This window comes from Leptopilina boulardi, unplaced genomic scaffold, assembly GCF_019393585.1.
Source record: "Leptopilina boulardi isolate dan_hultmark-lab unplaced genomic scaffold, ZJU_Lbou_2.1 LbouV2_351, whole genome shotgun sequence".
Classification (NCBI taxonomy): domain Eukaryota; kingdom Metazoa; phylum Arthropoda; class Insecta; order Hymenoptera; family Figitidae; genus Leptopilina; species Leptopilina boulardi.
Window position 1 is genome coordinate 3513555 of NW_026137920.1, and position 19779 is coordinate 3533333.

At 22.9% G+C, this 19779-nt stretch overlaps 2 protein-coding genes across 5 annotated transcripts; one reads left to right on the plus strand and one right to left on the minus strand.

Annotated features, from left to right (window-relative positions):
• The first annotated feature begins 4308 nt into the window (after window positions 1-4308).
• Window positions 4309-9436, plus strand: LOC127286196 (flap endonuclease 1). Its single transcript, XM_051312553.1, has 7 exons — window positions 4309-4496; window positions 6157-6259; window positions 6871-7037; window positions 7536-7645; window positions 8105-8308; window positions 8551-8769; window positions 9073-9436. The coding sequence occupies exons 1-7, from the start codon at window positions 4415-4417 to the stop codon at window positions 9325-9327; spliced, it is 1140 nt and encodes a 379-aa protein (XP_051168510.1). The 5' UTR covers window positions 4309-4414; the 3' UTR covers window positions 9328-9436.
• A 532-nt stretch (window positions 9437-9968) lies between these two features.
• Window positions 9969-17154, minus strand: LOC127286195 (reticulon-4-interacting protein 1, mitochondrial-like). Of its 4 annotated transcripts, none has more exons than XM_051312548.1 (9): window positions 16976-17154; window positions 16687-16771; window positions 14629-14869; window positions 14383-14528; window positions 13763-13912; window positions 13191-13480; window positions 11983-12168; window positions 11158-11335; window positions 9970-10770 (listed from the first exon to the last, which is right to left on the minus strand). In XM_051312548.1, the coding sequence occupies exons 2-9, from the start codon at window positions 16732-16734 to the stop codon at window positions 10567-10569; spliced, it is 1443 nt and encodes a 480-aa protein (XP_051168505.1). In that variant the 5' UTR covers window positions 16735-16771; window positions 16976-17154; the 3' UTR covers window positions 9970-10566. The 4 variants fall into 4 exon arrangements, with proteins under 4 accessions (XP_051168508.1, XP_051168505.1, XP_051168507.1 ...); XM_051312550.1 differs by having other exon boundaries at window positions 16687-16879; XM_051312549.1 differs by having other exon boundaries at window positions 16687-16895.
• Between the last annotated feature and the right edge of the window lie 2625 nt (window positions 17155-19779).

Here is a 19779-nt window from a genome sequence, read left to right on the forward strand (position 1 = left end):
GTGACCCAAACAAAATACATGAATAAGCACTAAAGCTAATTTTTTTAGAACTATGATTCAACCCTTAACTGTCACAATTCGAAGGTAAATGGCACAACGGGTCTGCTGGGCTCGACGTATTCAAACGTGTATTGTACATTTTTGCACAAAAATTTAATCTCAGGTAGCTTATGATGTGTTTTTTAAAATTTCATTACTTTTACAGGGATTAATTTATTTTAAGTGAGTTGAAAATAATTGTGAAAAATAAAAACCAAAAAATTGCGTGTTTTTACTTCTCTGCGGAACATTTTTACAAAAAAAGGAATCAAAGTCAAGAAGTATTGGCAAGATTTATAATGAATTTAGAATCAGATATATAAAGTATGAAATATTTAACACAATAAGATACTTAATGAACAATGTTATTACCATTTGAAGTCATGATCACATAATTTTTTAAATGTGCTTAAACGAAAAGACCACTATCACTTATTCTTCAATTTTACATGATAATTGGGATCCATAATATTATTTATTTATTTTATCTTCAGTTAAGGATTAATAAAATTTTATTCTGTATATAGAATATTATTTTTGTAGAATAATAATTTAAAAGAATCTTAATTTTTCAGGAAACAAAAATTGTACAGAATTTGGGTAATTTTTACCAAATTTTTTAAGTAATATTGACCAATTTTTTAAGAAAAATATATTCATTAAAATTTTGGGGAATTTTCACCAAAATTTTGGGTAATAATCACATTTTTTTTGGGAAAAGCATTTTCCCAAAAAAATATGGAACATTTACCAGAAAAAGTTTGTAATTATTCCCAAAATTTGGGGAAAAGTATTTTCCCCAAAACTTTTGGAACATTCACCATAAAAATTTGGTGATTATTCCCAAAATTTTTTACAGTGTATAATATTCATATTTGTTCGAATTTTCAATTTTACAGAATTTCTATTTAACCGAATATATATCATTGATGCAAGAATTTTTATTTAGACGAAAATTAATTGGATAGAAATTTAATTTGATTGAATCTCATAATTTGTGCGAAACGTTGTTTCGTAGAATATTCATTTTATAGAATAGGTAATTCAATAAGAAAGATTAGAAAATATTAATTTAACATAAAATGCAAATAGACGAAAATCTATTTGACTGAAGAAAACATAATATGTTTTCTAATAATCAGAAATTATCAAAAAATATTATTTTTTGATAATTTCTGATTATGGTCAAATTTAAAAAATAAGGACAAAACAGTTCTGTCAAATTGATTTTCAAAAATTTAATAAAATTACGAATTTTTAAAAAAATAAAAAATATCTATTATAATTACAAATAAATTTCTAGTGAAATATTGAATATTCCTATTGATTATTTAATTTATCTTTACAAATGTAAAATATTTTTTTCGAAAAGAGCAACCATCAAATAATGTAAATTAGACAATTTATACAAAAAAAATTTTTTAATTTTAATTTTTTCAAAACCGAAAAACCGCGCTTATTATTTAAATAGAAATTTCCATTAAAATTTGACCTTTATCAATATACCTTCATTTTTCAAGGTAGAATATTTTCTACAAAGAAAAATCGTTAAAAAAATTACAATTTACAAAAAATCGCGATTAATTCTAAAATTTTTAATGATTCTTATTTTTACAAAACAAAATGAAAAAAAAAATTTTGTAAAGAATATAAAGTTAAAAAAAAAAGAAAAAATATAAATAATTAGAATAACAAAAGTTATTTTTTATATTTGATAAAGAAATTACTGCGATTGAGAAAAGTAAAAAAAGGTTTCTAAAATATTTTGTTTTCCGAAAAACAGGTGTCTACCCGCACTGCTAGGCTCTGACTATTTTGATTTATGAAAAAAGTTTCATTTTCTGACAGTATCCGGATGACGTTTTATATTCCAGTCTACGTTTTTGTTTAAATTAGTTAATAATAAAATTTACTGTTCAAAATTGCTGTTAATGATTAACTTCAGAGTCCCTCATGAATTTTCTAGATACTATCAACCCTTTGGAATACCAATGCCCAACTCATCTATAGGGTTTCGAGCTCCAATTTATAACATGTGTAATTCCATAAATTTAATGTGAGTACATCGTAACGTTGATTTGGATTTTTTTCATATGTCCTTATCTTCCTATAAGGACGTACTAATAAAATACATCGTACTCTCTAAATTTGAATCAGTGAAAAAGTCACTGGTCTCAAATCAGTCGCTAAATTCTAGCTATTTGAATCAGTAACATTTCACTGATTTTCAGTCAAAGTAATTGATTCTCCAGTGAAATGTCACTAACTGTCAGTGAAAACTATACTGATTCAAATAGCTAGAATTTAGCGACTGATTTGGGACCAGTGACTTTTTCACTGATTCATATTTAGAGAGTATCGACCAGATAGATCGAGAAATTTAAAACGCAACACAATGTTTTCCTTGTTAGTTTTTCTTTATATTATTTTATATTATGGTTACTTAATTTTTGTATTTCACGGATCTAAGTATTATATATACTGTAACATTACATAATATTTATATCTATGATAATCTATGATACCGATATATACTTAGTGTAGATCTATTTATTTCTTAGATCTACAATTTTCTTTTTAGTTCTTTTGGAAATTATAATTTTTTAGTTCGTTAAGAACACGTTTTCATTTCTTTTTGTTTTTCATTATAATTTTCTATCTGTAGTATACCCTTTAATGGTTTTTACCGTGGGCTTGTTAATTCATGCAAATAAAAAAAAAAAAAGTAAAAACACCGAATGTAAAAATAACAATATTTATGTTTCGTTCAATCTAAATTTTTTTTTGTTAGAAAAATTTGGTTAAGTTTTCATACCGATTCAAAAATTCAATGTAAATATTTAAAAAATGTTATAAAATTGTTAAAAATAAATTATATGTACCAATTTGGTACAAACTTACATTGTACCAATTTGGATTTTTTTAACTCTTCGTTAAGTAGTTTCACAATGTCTTTGCGCAAACTATTTCTTTTTGATAGTAATAACAACGCTACCTAGTTATAGTTATTTTTGTTATTCGGTTTTTAAGAAACATTTATGTTTTATTTTTCATTAATCTTAGTACTTCGGTACGAAAGGGCTAATTCATTCTTTCTTTGTAAGCCCGTTTACATGTAAATAAATAAATAAATAAATAAATATGGATATTAAAAATCATTATTTTACGAATTATCGTGAATTATAAATTTTTGTAAAAATATGTCAGCAACGACTTTTGATGAATTTTAATAGAATGACCAATAAAAAATTATTGTTTTAATATCGAAAATTAATTTTCATTGTTACTTTTTTGATAACGATTACAAAAAAAAATTTGTTATAATCATATTCTGAAATTTAGTCGCAAACATAACCTAAAAATTGAAAAAAAAAATAAAACTCTTTGTTGCCATAATTTTATTAACAATGTGTTTTAATTATATTAATATAATTAATTTTAAATAATACTCTTTTATTTCACTATACCTACAGATTTAGTTCTCAAATTCTTAAATTAATCGTCTAAAGTTTTAAATACTGGAAAAATTTGTTTCTGCACGATTAAAAAACTCTTCCCCCCTTTTTAAGTTTGATCCGAATTTTATGAAATCGCAAAATACCAAAACACTATAGGTTAATTTATTTTATGCAATAACGTTTTTAATCTTTTTCATTTACATTAAAGTACAATAAACAGAAATTTTTTATGCTTGCGAAACAAATAAATTTCGTTAGAAGTTACCCGATGTTTTAAATTATAAAGAACAAAATAATAATTTACCTTTTCTTTTATATATACTTACACATAAATTTTATCAATTTTCTTTAAAAGGAATATTGTCAAACTTTCTTTTTCTCGGCTTGCATTCATTGAACCTTGAACGCCATCGCGTGAGCGGAAAATAAACTATGACAATGTCGATAACATTTTTTTTTCTCGCGCAATTTTAATAGAAATCGCGTCAGCGCCATTTGTGGCATTCCTTCGAAATATAAATTGGCGGGCTAAATTGCGCACGCGCAAAAAAGCCAACTACTTCCTTTTCTCTTCGATTTTCATTCATTTTTTTCTAATTATTCACGTTTTACTTATAACAAATCAATATTATCAAAAAGTAAAAAAAATTCTACTTTAATTGATTATTTCATTTGTTTTAAATAATTTACCAATTTTTTTTTTTTATTTAGATATTAAAAAACTATTTTTTATTTATGAGATTTGAAAATTACGCGCCATGCGCAAAATAAGCGTGTTTAATTCTGCGCAACAATCATTGTTTTGATTCGCGCCTTTATAAAAGTGGTGGCAGGTTTTTTGTTGTGGATGTGCGCTTTCTCTCAAAAAATAATTGACAATTATTTTCAAAGTATTTGTTGTTTTTATTTAGATAAATATGGGAATTTTGGGACTCTCAAAATTAATTGCGGATGCCGCACCGCAATCTATTAAAGAATCTGAATTGAAACATTATTTTGGTAAGTTGTTTTTATCGTTGTTTTATTTCTAACATAACCTCACTTTTGAGAAAATTTTCATTTATATATATTAAGAGAAAAATTACAATTTTTAAATATAAATTGTTGAAAATAAATTTAATGATTTTCTAATTTGATTTTTTTTTTAATTAATGAAAGGGATAAAAAAATAGAAAAAAATTTAATTAGGTTTTTTTTTAGTTTGTTTAAATGCGTTTCAAATGCATCAAATTTAGGGAATTTAGGTTACTTTTGGCGGTTTTTATCAATGTGGGTAAATATTCGTCAAGCGTACCCATCTCAAAAAAGAAAAAAAAATTTCAATATTTACAATTTTCGTATTAAATTAATTTCTATACAATTTATTCAAAATAACTTTTATTACATAGATTTAAAATGGGGTTTACCTCTACTTTAAGATAAAATCAACAATTTTTAATTTTTTTACAAATGCCTTTTTTTCTTAAACTTTAAGAAAATAAATCAAATTTTCTCCACTTGGGACATTAGAAAAAAAAATTTGGTCTAAAAAAACATTTTTTTTTCTACTTTATCACATATTTGCAAAAATGTGATCTGTAAATTTTCAAAATTTTTATTTTTAAAGCAAAAAGAAAAAAAACCGTAAAATTTGACTTTGAAAATATTAAATTCCATTTTTGCTAATATGTGATGTTGAAAGTAGATAAAAAATGATATTTTTTGAGATCAAAAAAAAATTTTATTTTTTTATTTTCCAAGTGGAGACAAATTTATTTGTTTCAAACAAATTATTTTTGATTCAAAAAAAAAAAATTATCTTCGTTTCAAAGAAATTTTTTTATTTAATACAAATAAATATTTCTTGTGTAGCAAGATTAAAGGCGTTTTTTTTTTTTTTTTTAAATGAAAAATATTTATTTTATATTCTTAAAGTAGAGAAAAAACTTTTTAAATATGATATATACCACGCATCTCCAATTTTTTGCGATTTTTTTTTCTTTTAGTACTAATTGAGACTAGTTTTCATAAATTTTTTCAAATTTTTTTAGCAAGCCGTTTTCGAGTTATGAAATTTTGAAAATTGGAGAATTTTTATGACTTAATTTTTGAATGCTCATAACTTATTTAAAAATGCATCAATTTTTTAAGTCTTTTTTTTCAAAATGTGTGTTTTTAAACGTGCTTTTCCAAATAAAAAAATCGAAAATTTTTTTTAAACGATATTACTATTAAATTTTTGAGTTTTAATGATAAAAAGTCATTTTTCTCATTTGACGTGTTGATTGATTTTTTCAAAATTTTTTCAAAAAAACTACTTTTTACGAAACGTTTAAGCCTAGCCCGATAATGGGCAAACAATTTTTACAATATTTTCGGAATTTTTCAAACAATTTTTGAATGCATTTTTTTATCATTAAAACTCAAAAATTTGATAGTAATATCGTTTTAAAAAAAAATTTCGTCTTTTTTTGAAAAGTACGTTTAAAAACACACATTTTGAAAAAAAAGACTTTTAAAATTGATGCATTTTTAAGGAAGTTATGAGCATTCAAAAATTAAAAGTCATGAAAATTCCATATCCATAACGATATCGAAGAATTTTTTTTTAAATATAAAAAATTATTTAATTTTTACTGTTTTTTTGAGGAGAATTTTATTCTGGAATTCCTTTTTTTAGGTCGTAAAATTGCTATTGACGCTTCTATGTGTCTTTATCAATTTTTAATCGCTGTACGTTCTGATGGAGCTCAATTAACATCAACAGACGGCGAAACAACTAGGTAATAATTTTAATTTTTTAAATTTTATTTTATTTATTTAATTCGAAATTATTATAATTATAGAGAATTGGATAGAAAAAGACAAAGAAAGGTATTTTTTAAAAAAAAATTGGATAAGAATTATTTTATTTACTTTAATTTATATAATTTTGTTAATTTACTTTTTTTTCTTTTCTAATTCCCATTTCTTTATTCATTATATTTGAAATTAAAATAAATTATTAATTTCAAATTATAATAATTAATCGACTAAGTAAATCAATCAATCTTTAATCAATTTGAATTTAATTAAATAATAAAATTTTTTTAAGAAACAATTATCTTTCTATATTAATATATTTTATAATTTCTTTAATTTGAGTACTTCGGTACGAAAAGGGTAAATTTTTATTTTTGTGTAAGCCTGTATATGTAAATACAAAAATAAAATAATTTTAAAAAACTATATTAATTATATAATCATATTTTAATTTTTCTCTAATTTTTTTAAATTTTCATACTTTTTCCAATGATTATATAAATTTAGAAAAAAAATAATAAACAATACCTATAGTATATTTTAGTTTGAATATTATTCTTATTTTTTTTTTTTTTATTTTTCTATTTCGCAGTCATCTAATGGGAACATTCTACAGAACAATTAGACTTGTTGAACAAGGAATAAAACCGGTCTATGTATTCGATGGTAAACCACCGAATTTAAAAGGTGGTGAACTTGCGAAACGTGCTGAAAAAAGAGACGAAGCTCAAAAGCTTCTTCAAGCTGCAGAGGAAGCGGGTAAAATTTTTTTTTTCTTTTAATGTTTTTTTTTTGTTTATGATTGAAATTTAAATGAATTTTTTTCTACCTTGAAAATCCTTGAAATTTCTTGAATTTTATAGCAAAAATTAAAATTTCATAAAATTTGATTGAATGTTTTGAAAATTATTGAATTTTTAAAAAGAATTTCATCAACACTTTTGAAAATATGTATTTGATTTTTTTTTTTTTTTTTTTTGAAGAATTTGAATAACAATTAAAATTCTTCGAAAAAAAATACAAAAATATACAATGTTTGTTTAACATAATTTTTATATGATAGAATTTTAATTTATCACAATTTTTTTTCAATACAATTTATTTATTCTAAAGCTAATTTTACAAAATTAATAGGAAACAATTTTAGTTTCATTTATTTTTTAATTTCAAAATTGTTTTACAATCATCGAAAAAAATGATTATCGCACAATTTCCCCCGGTAGTATTTTTAAAAAAAAATTTTTTTTCTTAAAATAGGAAACGTTGAGGATATGGACAAATTTAATAGACGTTTAGTCAAAGTAACGAAAACTCACAACGAAGAGGCAAAACAACTTTTGAAATTAATGGGAGTTCCCTATATCGATGTAAGTATGTTTTTTTTTAAAAAAAAATAGTAATAATAACCCTTAATTGGCACAATTCGAACGTAAATGGCACAATGGGTCTGCTGGACCCGACGTATTAAGTAAAAAACCGCAAGACTTACAAAAAAGGTATTTATTTTGCAGAATAAAATATGACTTTTTTAAGTTAAAATCAAAAAATTTACAATTATTAATGTTTGAAGCTAATTTATTTTTTTTTTGTATCGAATTAGTTGTATCAAAAAACATAAAAAATTACTAATATGTAAAACTAATATATTAAAATATAAAAAATATTCAAATACATTTAATTAATTTGAGCGAGAAAAAAATGCTCGGGTCTACTGGACCGATTGGTGCCAGTTAAGGGATAATAAAGTTTCTTACAGAATTTTTAGATTTTCTTCTTTTTTTTTATTAAATATTTAAAAAATAAAATTATTATTCCCTTTATTTTAGGCTCCCTGCGAAGCTGAGGCACAATGCGCAGCTCTTGTAAAAGCAGGAAAAGTTTTTGCTACTGCCACCGAAGATATGGATGCATTAACTTTCGGTGCCAATGTTCTTTTACGTCGTTTGACATTCAGTGAAGCGCGAAAATTACCCGTTCAGGAGTTTCATTTCGACAAAGTTCTCGAGGGATTGGAACTGAATAAAGACGAGGTTTGTTTTCTCTATATTTTTGAATATTTAAAAACTCTTTTAAACAAAAAAAAAACAAACAAACATTTTTTATATTAAAGAAATTTTTTAAAGGAAATAAAAAATTTATATTAAAAAAATTCTTTTAGACACAAAAAAAATTTATATTAAAAAATTCTTTTAGAAATAAAAAAAATTTATTTTATAAATGATTTTTATCGATAAATTGTGAAAATAATTTTTTTTTTTTGCTACTCTTCTAGTTTATCGATCTTTGTATTATGTTGGGATGCGATTACACTAATAGCATTAAAGGCGTTGGTCCAAAGAGAGCTATTGAATTAATTAAAACTCACAGATCATTGGAAAAAATTATCGAAAATTTGGACACAAAAAAGTTCCCCGTTCCCGAGGATTGGAATTATAAACAAGCGAGGCTTCTCTTCCAGGAACCCGAAATAACCAATCCAGATGAAATCGAGGTTTTTTTTCTTTAATTAAAATCATTTTATTATTTTAAAAAAAAATTTAAATTTGATTAAAAAAAAAAATTCAAATCAAACACAAAAAGCAATAAAAAAACATTTAAATTCAATTGAAAAAAATTCAAATCAAAAAGAAAAAGCAAAAAAAATAAATTAAATGCAACAAAAATAATTTAAATTCGAAAAAAAGGAATTGAAATCAAAAGAAAAGTGAAAAAAAACAATTTAAATTCAAATAAAAAAAATTCTGCGCTTTTTTTCAAAAATTCTGTAAAATTGAAAATATATATTTTTTTGCAGTTAAAATGGACGGATCCTGATGAGGAGGGTTTGGTACAGTATTTATGTGGTGATAAACAATTTAATGAGGAACGTGTTAGAAATGGGACGAAAAAATTGCTAAAAGCAAGAAGCACATCGACACAAGGAAGACTTGATTCATTTTTCAAAGTTTTGCCAAATCCAAATCCAAATCCAATAAAACGCAAAGTTGATGAGAAAAAAACACCAGCGAAGAAAGGAAAATCAGGCGCAAAACGCGGAAGAGCGAAATAATTTTTATGAAATTTTGTCATCAAAAATTATTCTTCTTCTTTCTTTTTTTTTAACTTATTTTTGTAATAATTTTTTTTTTTACTCAATGTACATTTTCATAATAATTATTTTTCAAAGAATTTTTTTCCCCCTTCGATAAGTATTGTTTTTTTTTTTTTTCAAATGTATGACTGTGCAAAAAATGTATACGTGTGCGAACGAATAAATTTAATAATTTTTTATTTCATTAACGAAAAAATTGTTGAGAATTATTTTTTAATAAATACACCTCGGATCGATTTTAAGGCGCAAAAAAAAGCCTCGATTTACATTTAAAAAAAAAAGTTGATTTTTTTTTATTTTCATTAAATTCAATTAGTTAATAAATATTTTACTTTAAATAACTAATGTATAGAAATAGTTGAGTTTCATACAATTTTGAATTAAAAAACAGTTTAATATAATTGAATTTGTGAAGAATTTCATTAAAATTATTGAAAATAATTAATTTAGAGAAGAATTTTAGTTAAAAATTTGTTAAATAATTGAAATAATGAAAATATGCCAGAGAAAAATATAAAATCTTTTTGCGAATTTTATATATTTTTTTTTATTTCATAAAATATACAGTTTAATAGATATACAAACTTAACAAATACTTTTCATTTACTAAACTCCAGGAAAAGTTTATTATAATTTTTTTTTTTTTAATTGAAATTTTCATTTGCATCCGAAGTGCGAATTGATTTTAAAATCTGTAAAAAATAATTTCTTTAAAAAAAAGAATATATTGCAAAATAACTTTCTTCTCTTTTTTGGTATAAAATACAATTTGAAATATACAAACAACGCCTTTAAAAAATAAAAGGCTTATTTTACAAAAAAAAAACTTCGGGCACTTATTTCCAGTTCATGGAAATAGCCCTGATATTTCTCTAAATATATATTATATATATAAATATAATATTTTTCTTTTTTACTATAAGTACACTTTTTTTCGTTATACTCGATGTTTCTTTTTCTCGTTTATTGTCTCATTGATAGATAAAAAAAAAATAATAATAAAAAAAAACAACCTTCGGACGAGTCGAATTTTATTATTTCAGTCTTGCGATGATTTATGTTTTCAAGTATATAAAAGAAAGAAAAAATTATTCTTCCCTCAATCCTGGTAATAATTTTTTAAATATTAATTTTTTGACAAAAAAAGATGTTGTAATAATTATTGTTTTTTTTTTCTTCGTTGATTATTTTTCACGTTCAATGAAATTTTATAACAGTACTACCAATTGCATTTGGATCCATAATATGATCGAGTGCTTGATCGATACGAACTGGCGAAAATACACGATCAACGACTGTTTGAAGTTTATCGGCGTCGACAAGTTCTTGTAGACATCGTAGATAATTGACATTTATTTTAGCACCGTCTTTCCATTTATAATTGCTCATTCCAAAGAAGTACTGTTAAAAAAAAAAAAAAAAAATTATAATTTCTTTATTCTGAGTAAAAGAATGATATATTTCTTTCTTTTTGTAGGAAGAATAATGTTTTAATTTAATATAATTCTTCGTTTTTTCTAATTAAAGAAATGTATTGAAATAATTATTATTATTATAATTTATTATTTGTGTAAAAATAATTATTTTAAATTAAAAAAATATCCTAATCTTTGTTTTTGAAAAATTTTTTTGTAATTTTCAACCAAATTAATATTCGATAAATTTCTAGTACTTTAATACGAAAAGGAGTTTTTAATTTTATAAGTCCGCGTGTATGACAAATAAATAAATAAAAATAAATAAATACTAGTAATAATAATAATAATTATTATTATTATTGAATATTACCTGAATTACTAGTTGTAATCGAACACATCCGGCGAAAAGACTTCCAAAAACGAGTCCCAATGAATCGGACGTTAATAATTTTGGTACCGTTGATATGTAACTTCCGTGATTCGATAAATATCTCTTCAATACACTTGCGTCCGTCGCTTGACCACCAGTGTAAAAAATTGCATCATATCTGCAAAAAATTATTTTCTATTAAATTATAGGGAGTTATTATTATTATTATTATTATTATTATTATTATTATTATATATTAAATATATAATTATATAATAATTACATAATATTAAATAAATATTGTGACGCGCTCTGAAGAAAGGGACCTTAGAAGCAAACGAATTATAGGTTATGTTCACTACAGTTTTTCTTTGGTTAAAAGTTCCGTTTTATTTATGAGGAAAATTAAAATCAGTGTTTATTGAATATTTTGGATGTAATGAAGACTTAAATATCAATAAGGTCCTTTTCTTTAGAGCACGTCACATATTTATATATAATTATTATATAATATTAGGGTCAATTGGGGTAAATAGAAACAAGGGGTAAATCGAAACAGTAGTTATTTCAGTTAAATAAAAAATTTAAAAAATAAATACGGCCTCAAACCTTGTTGGGGGTGATCTAAGGTTCAAGGTTTAAGGCCGTATTTATTTAAAATTTTTTTTATTTAACTGAAATAACTACTGTTTCGATTTATCCCTTATTTCTATTTACCCCAACTGACCCTATAATTAAATATATTATTAAATATAAAAAAAAATTAAAAAATAGAATTTTAAAATACATATCTTCTCTTTCTCTATATAGAAATATTATTCATACTTGTCACGTAATTCCAATTCTTTCTCAATGTCTGATTCGCCAAGAGGAATAACTTCGTCAGCTCCCAAGGCTCTTGTCACAGGAACCGCGTGCGGTCTACATGCCGAAACCACATAACCTCCCCACAATTTGATCAATTGCGTCAAAATACATCCAACTGGAGTGCTGCCTCCGAAAATTAAAACTCTGGAAATTTTCTTTAATTTATTATTTATTAAAATTTTTTTATTTTTTTTTTTTTTCAAAACAAATTTGTTAGAAATTATATTTCATAGAATTTTCATCAGCAGAATATTAATTTGCCAGAAAGTCAATTTAATTGAATTTTAATTTGGCAGAAAATCAATTTGATCGAATTTTAATTTGCCAGAAATTAAATTTGACCGAATTTAAATTTTACCGAAACATTATTTAATAGAATATTAATAGTGCAGAAAAACAATTTGATAGATATCTACTTTAACAAAATGTATATTTGTTCGAATTATAATTTCCCAAGAAAGTTAATTTAACCAAAAATTAATTTGATCGAAATTTAATTTGTGTAAAACGGTTTTTTCATAAAATTTTAATTTAGCAGAAATGTAATTTAATAGAATCCTAATATAGTAGCGCGAATTTTAAAATTGACCATTTCACAATTTTCTTGATAATTTCCTATTGGTTAATTTTAAAATTCGCGCCTAAATATTTCGGTCAAATTGATTTTCGGTGAAATTGAGTTTCTGGCAAATTAATGTTCGAATAAATATACTTTCTGGTAAGATAAATTTCTGTCAAATTTTGATTCTACTATATTGGGATTCTATTAAATTACCTTTCTGCTAAATTAAAATTCTATGAAAAAAAAGTTTCGCATAAATTAAATTTCGATGAAATTGTTTTTCTGCCAAATTAAAATTCGATGAAATTGACTTTCTGCCAAATTAAAATTCGATCAAATTGAATTTATGTCAAATTAAAATTCGATCAAATTGATTTTCTGACAAATTAAAATTCAATTAAATTGATTTTCTGGCAAATTAATATTCTGCTGATTAAAATTCTATGAAATATAATTTCTAACAAATTTGTTTTAGAGCTTATTCAAGCGTTCCAAAAAAACGTGCCAAAACTACATTAATTTACAAAAAAGATAATCAAATTTAAGAAAAAAAATTTTTTTTTTTTGAATTTATTAATTTTAAAAATTGTTGTGTTTTTTTTACCTTTTGCCTTTAGCGTTTCCTTCTTTAATGACGGATCCATTGACGAGAGCATCCCAAGCGATGCAACCACTGTAGGGTAAACTTGCACACGCCTCGAATGTTACTAGTTTTGGTCTTTTCGCCACTTGAGTCTCGGGAACGACAATGTACTCGGCCATTGTTCCTGGAGCCCATGCTGGAACAGCGAGAAACACCTCATCGCCAATATCAAAATTGACGACATTTTGTCCAATATCGACAACAATTCCCGCGCAATCTCTGCCTAAAGTCACTGGCAAATCTTTATGTCTCTGTGAAACGCATAAAAAAATAACTATATATATGCATTTCACGTGAGATTTTCATTTAAAACAAAAAAAAAAAATTTTTGACTGGAACATTTTTCATTAATTCGAAATTTGAAGATTCGTTCAAAAAAAAAAAAAATTATTTGTCATAAATTTCATTAAAATGAAAATTCTAATTAATAATTTTTATGGAAAATAATAATTTCTCTATTTCTAAAATCATAAAAAAAATGTAATTTATCAATTTTTCTGCACTTTAAATGGTGAGGGAGATTAAAAACTTACTCCCGAATTGAGAATTCTTCGATAAGTTTTATAATATCCGTGACAAATGTTTATATCCACATCATGAACAGAGGCGGCTTTCACCTGCACCAGGAGTTCGTTTTTTTTCTGAATCATTGGCATTTCTATATCCTCAACCATGCAAACTCCCTAAAAATTAAAATTAAACATTTATCTTTATTTAAATAATTAGATAATTAATATTATCACTACTAAAAAATATGTTCGAAAAATAATTTTTTTTTTTTGCATTTTTTAGATTAAAATTTTTAATTTTAAAATTGTTTGCATCTTTCGATTTTTTTTTTTTAAATTTTTAATAACTCCCTTTTACAAAAATTTTGAGCCTCGTCTTGTGGAGAAAAAAATTTTTTCGAATTTTTCAAAATTTTCGTTTATAATTTTTTTCTAAAACACCTCCAATTTAATTTTGAAAAAATTGTGATTAAAATATATATATTGTTTTCTTTTGAAAAAACTTTTTTGGTCATTAAAAAGTAAATGAAAAACTCTTGAAAAAATCCTATATTTTCAATTCATAGTTTTGTTATATTATAATTTTACTGATTTTAAAGTAACAATATTATAGAAAATTTATAATTTTTAATATTAAAATTTACCTCAACTCCTTTATAATGATGGCAAATAATTGCTTTCATATTATGTAAATGACGAGGAGAATTTCGCCAATTTTGCCCAATGCAAAATCCAATTAAACTACCTGTCGCTATTCCTATCAGAAAAAATCCCACTTCTCTTCCTGAAACTAAGGAGCAAAAAGAGAGAGAGAGAGAGAAAAAAAAATGATTAAATTACAAATTTTTCATAATATAAAAAATTCAAAAAATTACAAAAATTTTTCAAACCTCCATTAGAAAAGAGATTTCCAATTTGATGATAGAATGCTCTTGTATTAAATTGAAAAGCAGTGATTTTATATTGCAATTCGTCCCAATTCCTTTGTAACAAATAAATAATTCGTAAACCAATTTCCTTTAGTTGACGAAAATATTCCTCGTCATTTAATTCCTGGAGAATTCGACGACATTGAACTATGAATGCCGATAGCCATTGTTGTCCATGTTGAAGAATAACTGATGTTTCAACCTTAAAAAATTCGTATATTTTATAATAATTAATTATTAATTATAAAATAATTATAAAGTAATTATAAAAAAAGCGAGTTTTTTTAAAAAAATTTTTTCTTCACTAAAAATCTAAATTGTTAAAAAAAAATTTTTTTTTTCTAACTATTTAAATATTATAATTTTTTAATCAATTTTTGAAAAAATAATAGTTTAAAATTTGGGTAAATTAAATTTTGAATAAATTGAAACTTATGTCAATTAAATTTTTGAATAAATTGTAATTCAGATAATTTGAAACTTAAATCAATTTAAATTTGGATAATTTAAATTTTAAATTAATTTAAATTCGGAGAATTTAAAATATAAATCAATTAAACTTCGGATAAATTCAAATTTAAATTTAAAATTTAAAATTGAAATTCGGTTTTTTTTTTGAAATTTAAATCAATTAAAATTTAAATAAATTAGAATTCAGATAATTGAAATCTGAAATCGATTAATCTTTAGAAATATTGAAATTTTATTAATTTTAAGTTTTAATCTATTGAATTTTCATTTGATTAAAATTTCAATTAAAAAAATTTTTTTAATCAATAAAAATAAAAATTAATTAATAAAAATTGGATCACTTGAAAAATTCAAGTTAAAATTTAGATTTAATTGAAAATTGTTTTTTTTTTTAATTTGAATCGAATATAATTTTAATTAAATTGTGAAATATTTTGATGAATTAAATTTGAACACATACAAAATTTACATAAATTGAATTGAATTAATAATTGATTAGAATTATAAATTAATTTAAATTCAGATCGATTATAATTTAATTTCTTAATTATTAATTAATTTATTTTTTTTTATTTCTCCATTGTGCACTTTTTAGAAAGTTTTACAATTTTTTCTTTCCCACTAGTTAATTATTAATTAATTAATTACAATTTAATTGCTTTAACTAATTTAAATTTAGATTCATTAAAATTTGTTCTGAATAATTTTTAAATTGATGAAAATTTTTTATTAATTGAAACTTGGGTCAATTGAGACATTTAAAAGAAAAGATGAAAATTTATAATTTTGTGTCCTATAAATTAGTTTAATTAATTAATTTTTTTTCTCTTTTTAATCTAATAAATTATTTTTCAACTTTCCTGAGCTTAAATCAATGTTTTTGCATTTTAAATTTAATAATTTTTTTTTTGTTAACATTACATTCGTAAATTAATCGAATCATGTGAAAGATGAAAAAGGTTAAAAAATTATAGATGACAAAATTTTTTTTAGGTATTTTAAATAGGTAAAAATTGTGTAAATTTCTTTAATTTCCCAAATTTTCCGAAAAAAATATTTCTTCCCTGACAAATTAAATTTTCTCTGACTTGTGGCTTTCTTGTGATTATAATTATTAAAAATTAATTTTAATTTAAAATTCCCTAGAAAGTTTAGAAATAGGTATAAAATATTTTAGTTGAAAAATTTAAAATTTTCAAAAAATAATTTTCAATACAGATATAGTTAATGATTATTATTAACAAAATTCAAATTAAATCAGCCCCAAAAAAAATGTGTCTATTTTTCGAAATGAGAACTTGGTCCCAAAAGATTGATAAAAATAGGATGACAATTTGGCGTACGAACACAAATTAAATTGGAAAATTGATGAAAAGCCAAAACGGTGAAAAGTCACGTGATATTGAAAAGAAAAATCATTTTTTTTTCTCTCCGATAAAATTTTTCATACAATTTATTTTTTGCCGTATACTAAATTTTATATATTTTTAATAGTTAATATATACAAACAAATAAAATTAGAAATTAAATTAATGGTAAAAATTTTACCTGTAAAACTTCGAGTTGACTCGAGAGTCGAAACCAAATTTCGTCCATTTGTTGTTGTTTTTTTTTATCCTTTAGAATTTTGATGCTATACAGTAGAAATTTTTTTTTTCAAATATCAAACATAATTTTGTTTCTTTTTTTTTTTTTTTTTTTTGTTAAACAAAAAATAACGAAACTCCCGGCGTCTGAACGACTGGAAAAACGGCTCACTTGTGATATAAATAATTTACTATTGAACTAAGACTCGAAAATAGATGCCATGTACATTTTGAATATTTATATACATTACCATTATTATTTCTCGTTCGTCTAATTTAATTCATTTTTTTAAATTCTAATCTTTAAAGTTTATACACTTTTTATAGGGAAACATTTATACATATATAATTGATATGAGATTAATTAACGTTACTTTACAAAATAAATAAATTTGACATTAGTTGTTTTTTTTTACATTCATTCACGAACTAAAATTTATAGGTTATGTTTATTCTTCCCTCGGTTTTTTTTATTTATTCTTTCCTATTTTTAATGATGTTAAATTAACATGATAAAAAATTGATAATTTTTGATAGTTTACAATCTAAAGGAAAGAATATTCCTTGAATATAATTGCTTTATTGTATATTTTTTAAATTACATTACAAAATTATACAAAAAGTGAATGGTAATTTTAAATTTTGCCGCGCTTAAGAGTGTGGCAATTTTTGAAAGTTTGTTCTCATGAAACTGTTTTATCATCAAAACGAACAGTTGGTAAATGGTATATACTTTTTACAGTTGTCATGTTGTCAAGCTTTGCTGAGCTTTGTAACGGTTTTTTGTTAATTCTTTTCTTTAACTCTTTTAACTATTTATAAAAGTAGTTTTCAGTCGCTAATAAGAATTGTGTTATTAAAAATAGATTGTGATATATGTATTATAATATATAAGAACGTAGTTTTAAAGTTTTAGAGCTTTCGAAAATAAAATTTGTCGATCATGTAAATTGAAATTTTTCAAGTTTTTATAGGTTAGATAATTTTTATTCAAAAAATTTTTTGACACATAATTATTTTTTATTTAACTATATACAAAAAATTAAATTTTAATCGAATTTCTATATACCAACTGCACGATTTTTTCAAGGTTTGTCCTAAATTCAACAGAGAGAGCTGTAGGTATTATTTTTTTTCCTTTCATTTTTGATTATTTGTATAAGAGATTTAAAATTTAATGTTAAAAAACATAAAAAATAATATTCGACATTAATATTATACTGAAAATTCTGTATCAAAAAACAGTTATTTTTCAAAAAATTTAATAATTCTAGTTTCTTCAAAAGTTTTATTATTATTATTATTTTTTTTTTATATTCATATTTTTAATTTTTTAAATTAAAATTTAAATACTTGGGTCATTCCACATCAAATTTCCAGTCAAACAATTTTTTTACTTGAACATTTTTTCGAAATCTTTATGAAAAATAAGAAAATGCGTATTTGTTTATTTTTTGATTTGATTTAATTATGTCTAACTTCTCTATTAAAAAATGGTTATTTTTAAATATTTAATAATTCTGGTTTCTTTAAAAGTTATTTTATATTATTATTAATGTTATTTTTATATTATTATTATTATTATTATTATTATTATTATTAATTATTACTATTATTATTATTAATTACTATTATTAATTATTGTTATTATTTTTGTTATTTTCATAAGATTATTTTTTTAAATTAAAATTTAAAAAAATATTAGGGGCATTCTACATGAAATTTCCAATCAAAAAAAATTTTTTTTTAAATTTTTTCTTCAATATTTTAAATATATTGTAAAATATAACATATAACTACAACGAAAGCATCTAAAAAATTGAAATTAAAGTCTAATAATGAACTTTTCTCAAAACCGAAGTGATCAATTTTTGAATTTTTTTTAAAAAAATCCTTTCTCTTATTAATTAAATGGTAATGTTTCTGCTATTTTTAATTATTTCTATTAGTATACTAATAGAAACAATTTAAAATAGCATAATAAGATCATTAATAAGAGAAAGGATTTGTTTTATGCAGTAAAACTATATTATAAATGTAAATAAAAATATGTAAGGAAAAATTTATTAACTCTCGGAGCACATACTGGGTCACACAGACCCTGTGATTAATTTCAATGAAGTGTAATTTGAAAAGTCGGCAATACAACACGAACCTAAGCCCATATAGTGGTAACTAACTAATAAGGAATAATAAGTAACATGATAATCCAAAGAAAATAATAAAATACTAGTAAATATGTTATTAAAAAAGTATAGTTTTAAAAAGTTGTGTCGAAAATCACATTTTTATCGTCTTAAAAGTTATCTTCGTTAAACTACAAAATAAATACCTTTTTTAAAAAATAAAATAAGGTGATATTTTTTCCCTTATTCTAACACACTTCGAGAATATAAATCCCAATTTTTAGCTTAAAATATTAAAAATTACAAAAGTTACATTTTTTTTTTAAATTCAATTTTTTCTTTTTAATTAGTTAACTTCACGAATTTTTTTTCAATATGCAAATAATTTAATAATATTTCTAAACTGCATATTCTTATTTTACAAGGTTCAATGAATAAAAAAATATTTTTTTGTGTTGATCAGTCCAATAGTTCAAAAATAGGGGAGTTTTGTAAAGTAAACAGGGTCACAGCGACCCAGACTGTGCTACTTGTTCGAAAAAAGAGGTGAGTGCTCCGAGGCTTCAGTTATTCAATTGCAAAAATGTTAACATTGGATACAATAAATTATATAATTATAATTAACTTCTTTTATTTAATACTATAAAACTACATATTTAGTATGATCAAGCAGAGTTTTATTCTAACAATTAGTTAAACTAACTAAAGAGCATAGTATGTATTACTTAGTAAAGTAGTTAGTCTAACTAATGAGATTAGTGTGTTTGATTGCACCACTATGTCTATAGAGCGTTTAGTAGGTGTAACTACGCTGCTTAGTGTGCCCATATTTCACTACGCCGAATAGTAAGTCTAACTAGATATTCAGTTAGACTAACTATTCCTTTTTCTCCATGTAGCAACCAAAATATTTCTCTAAAGCATATATA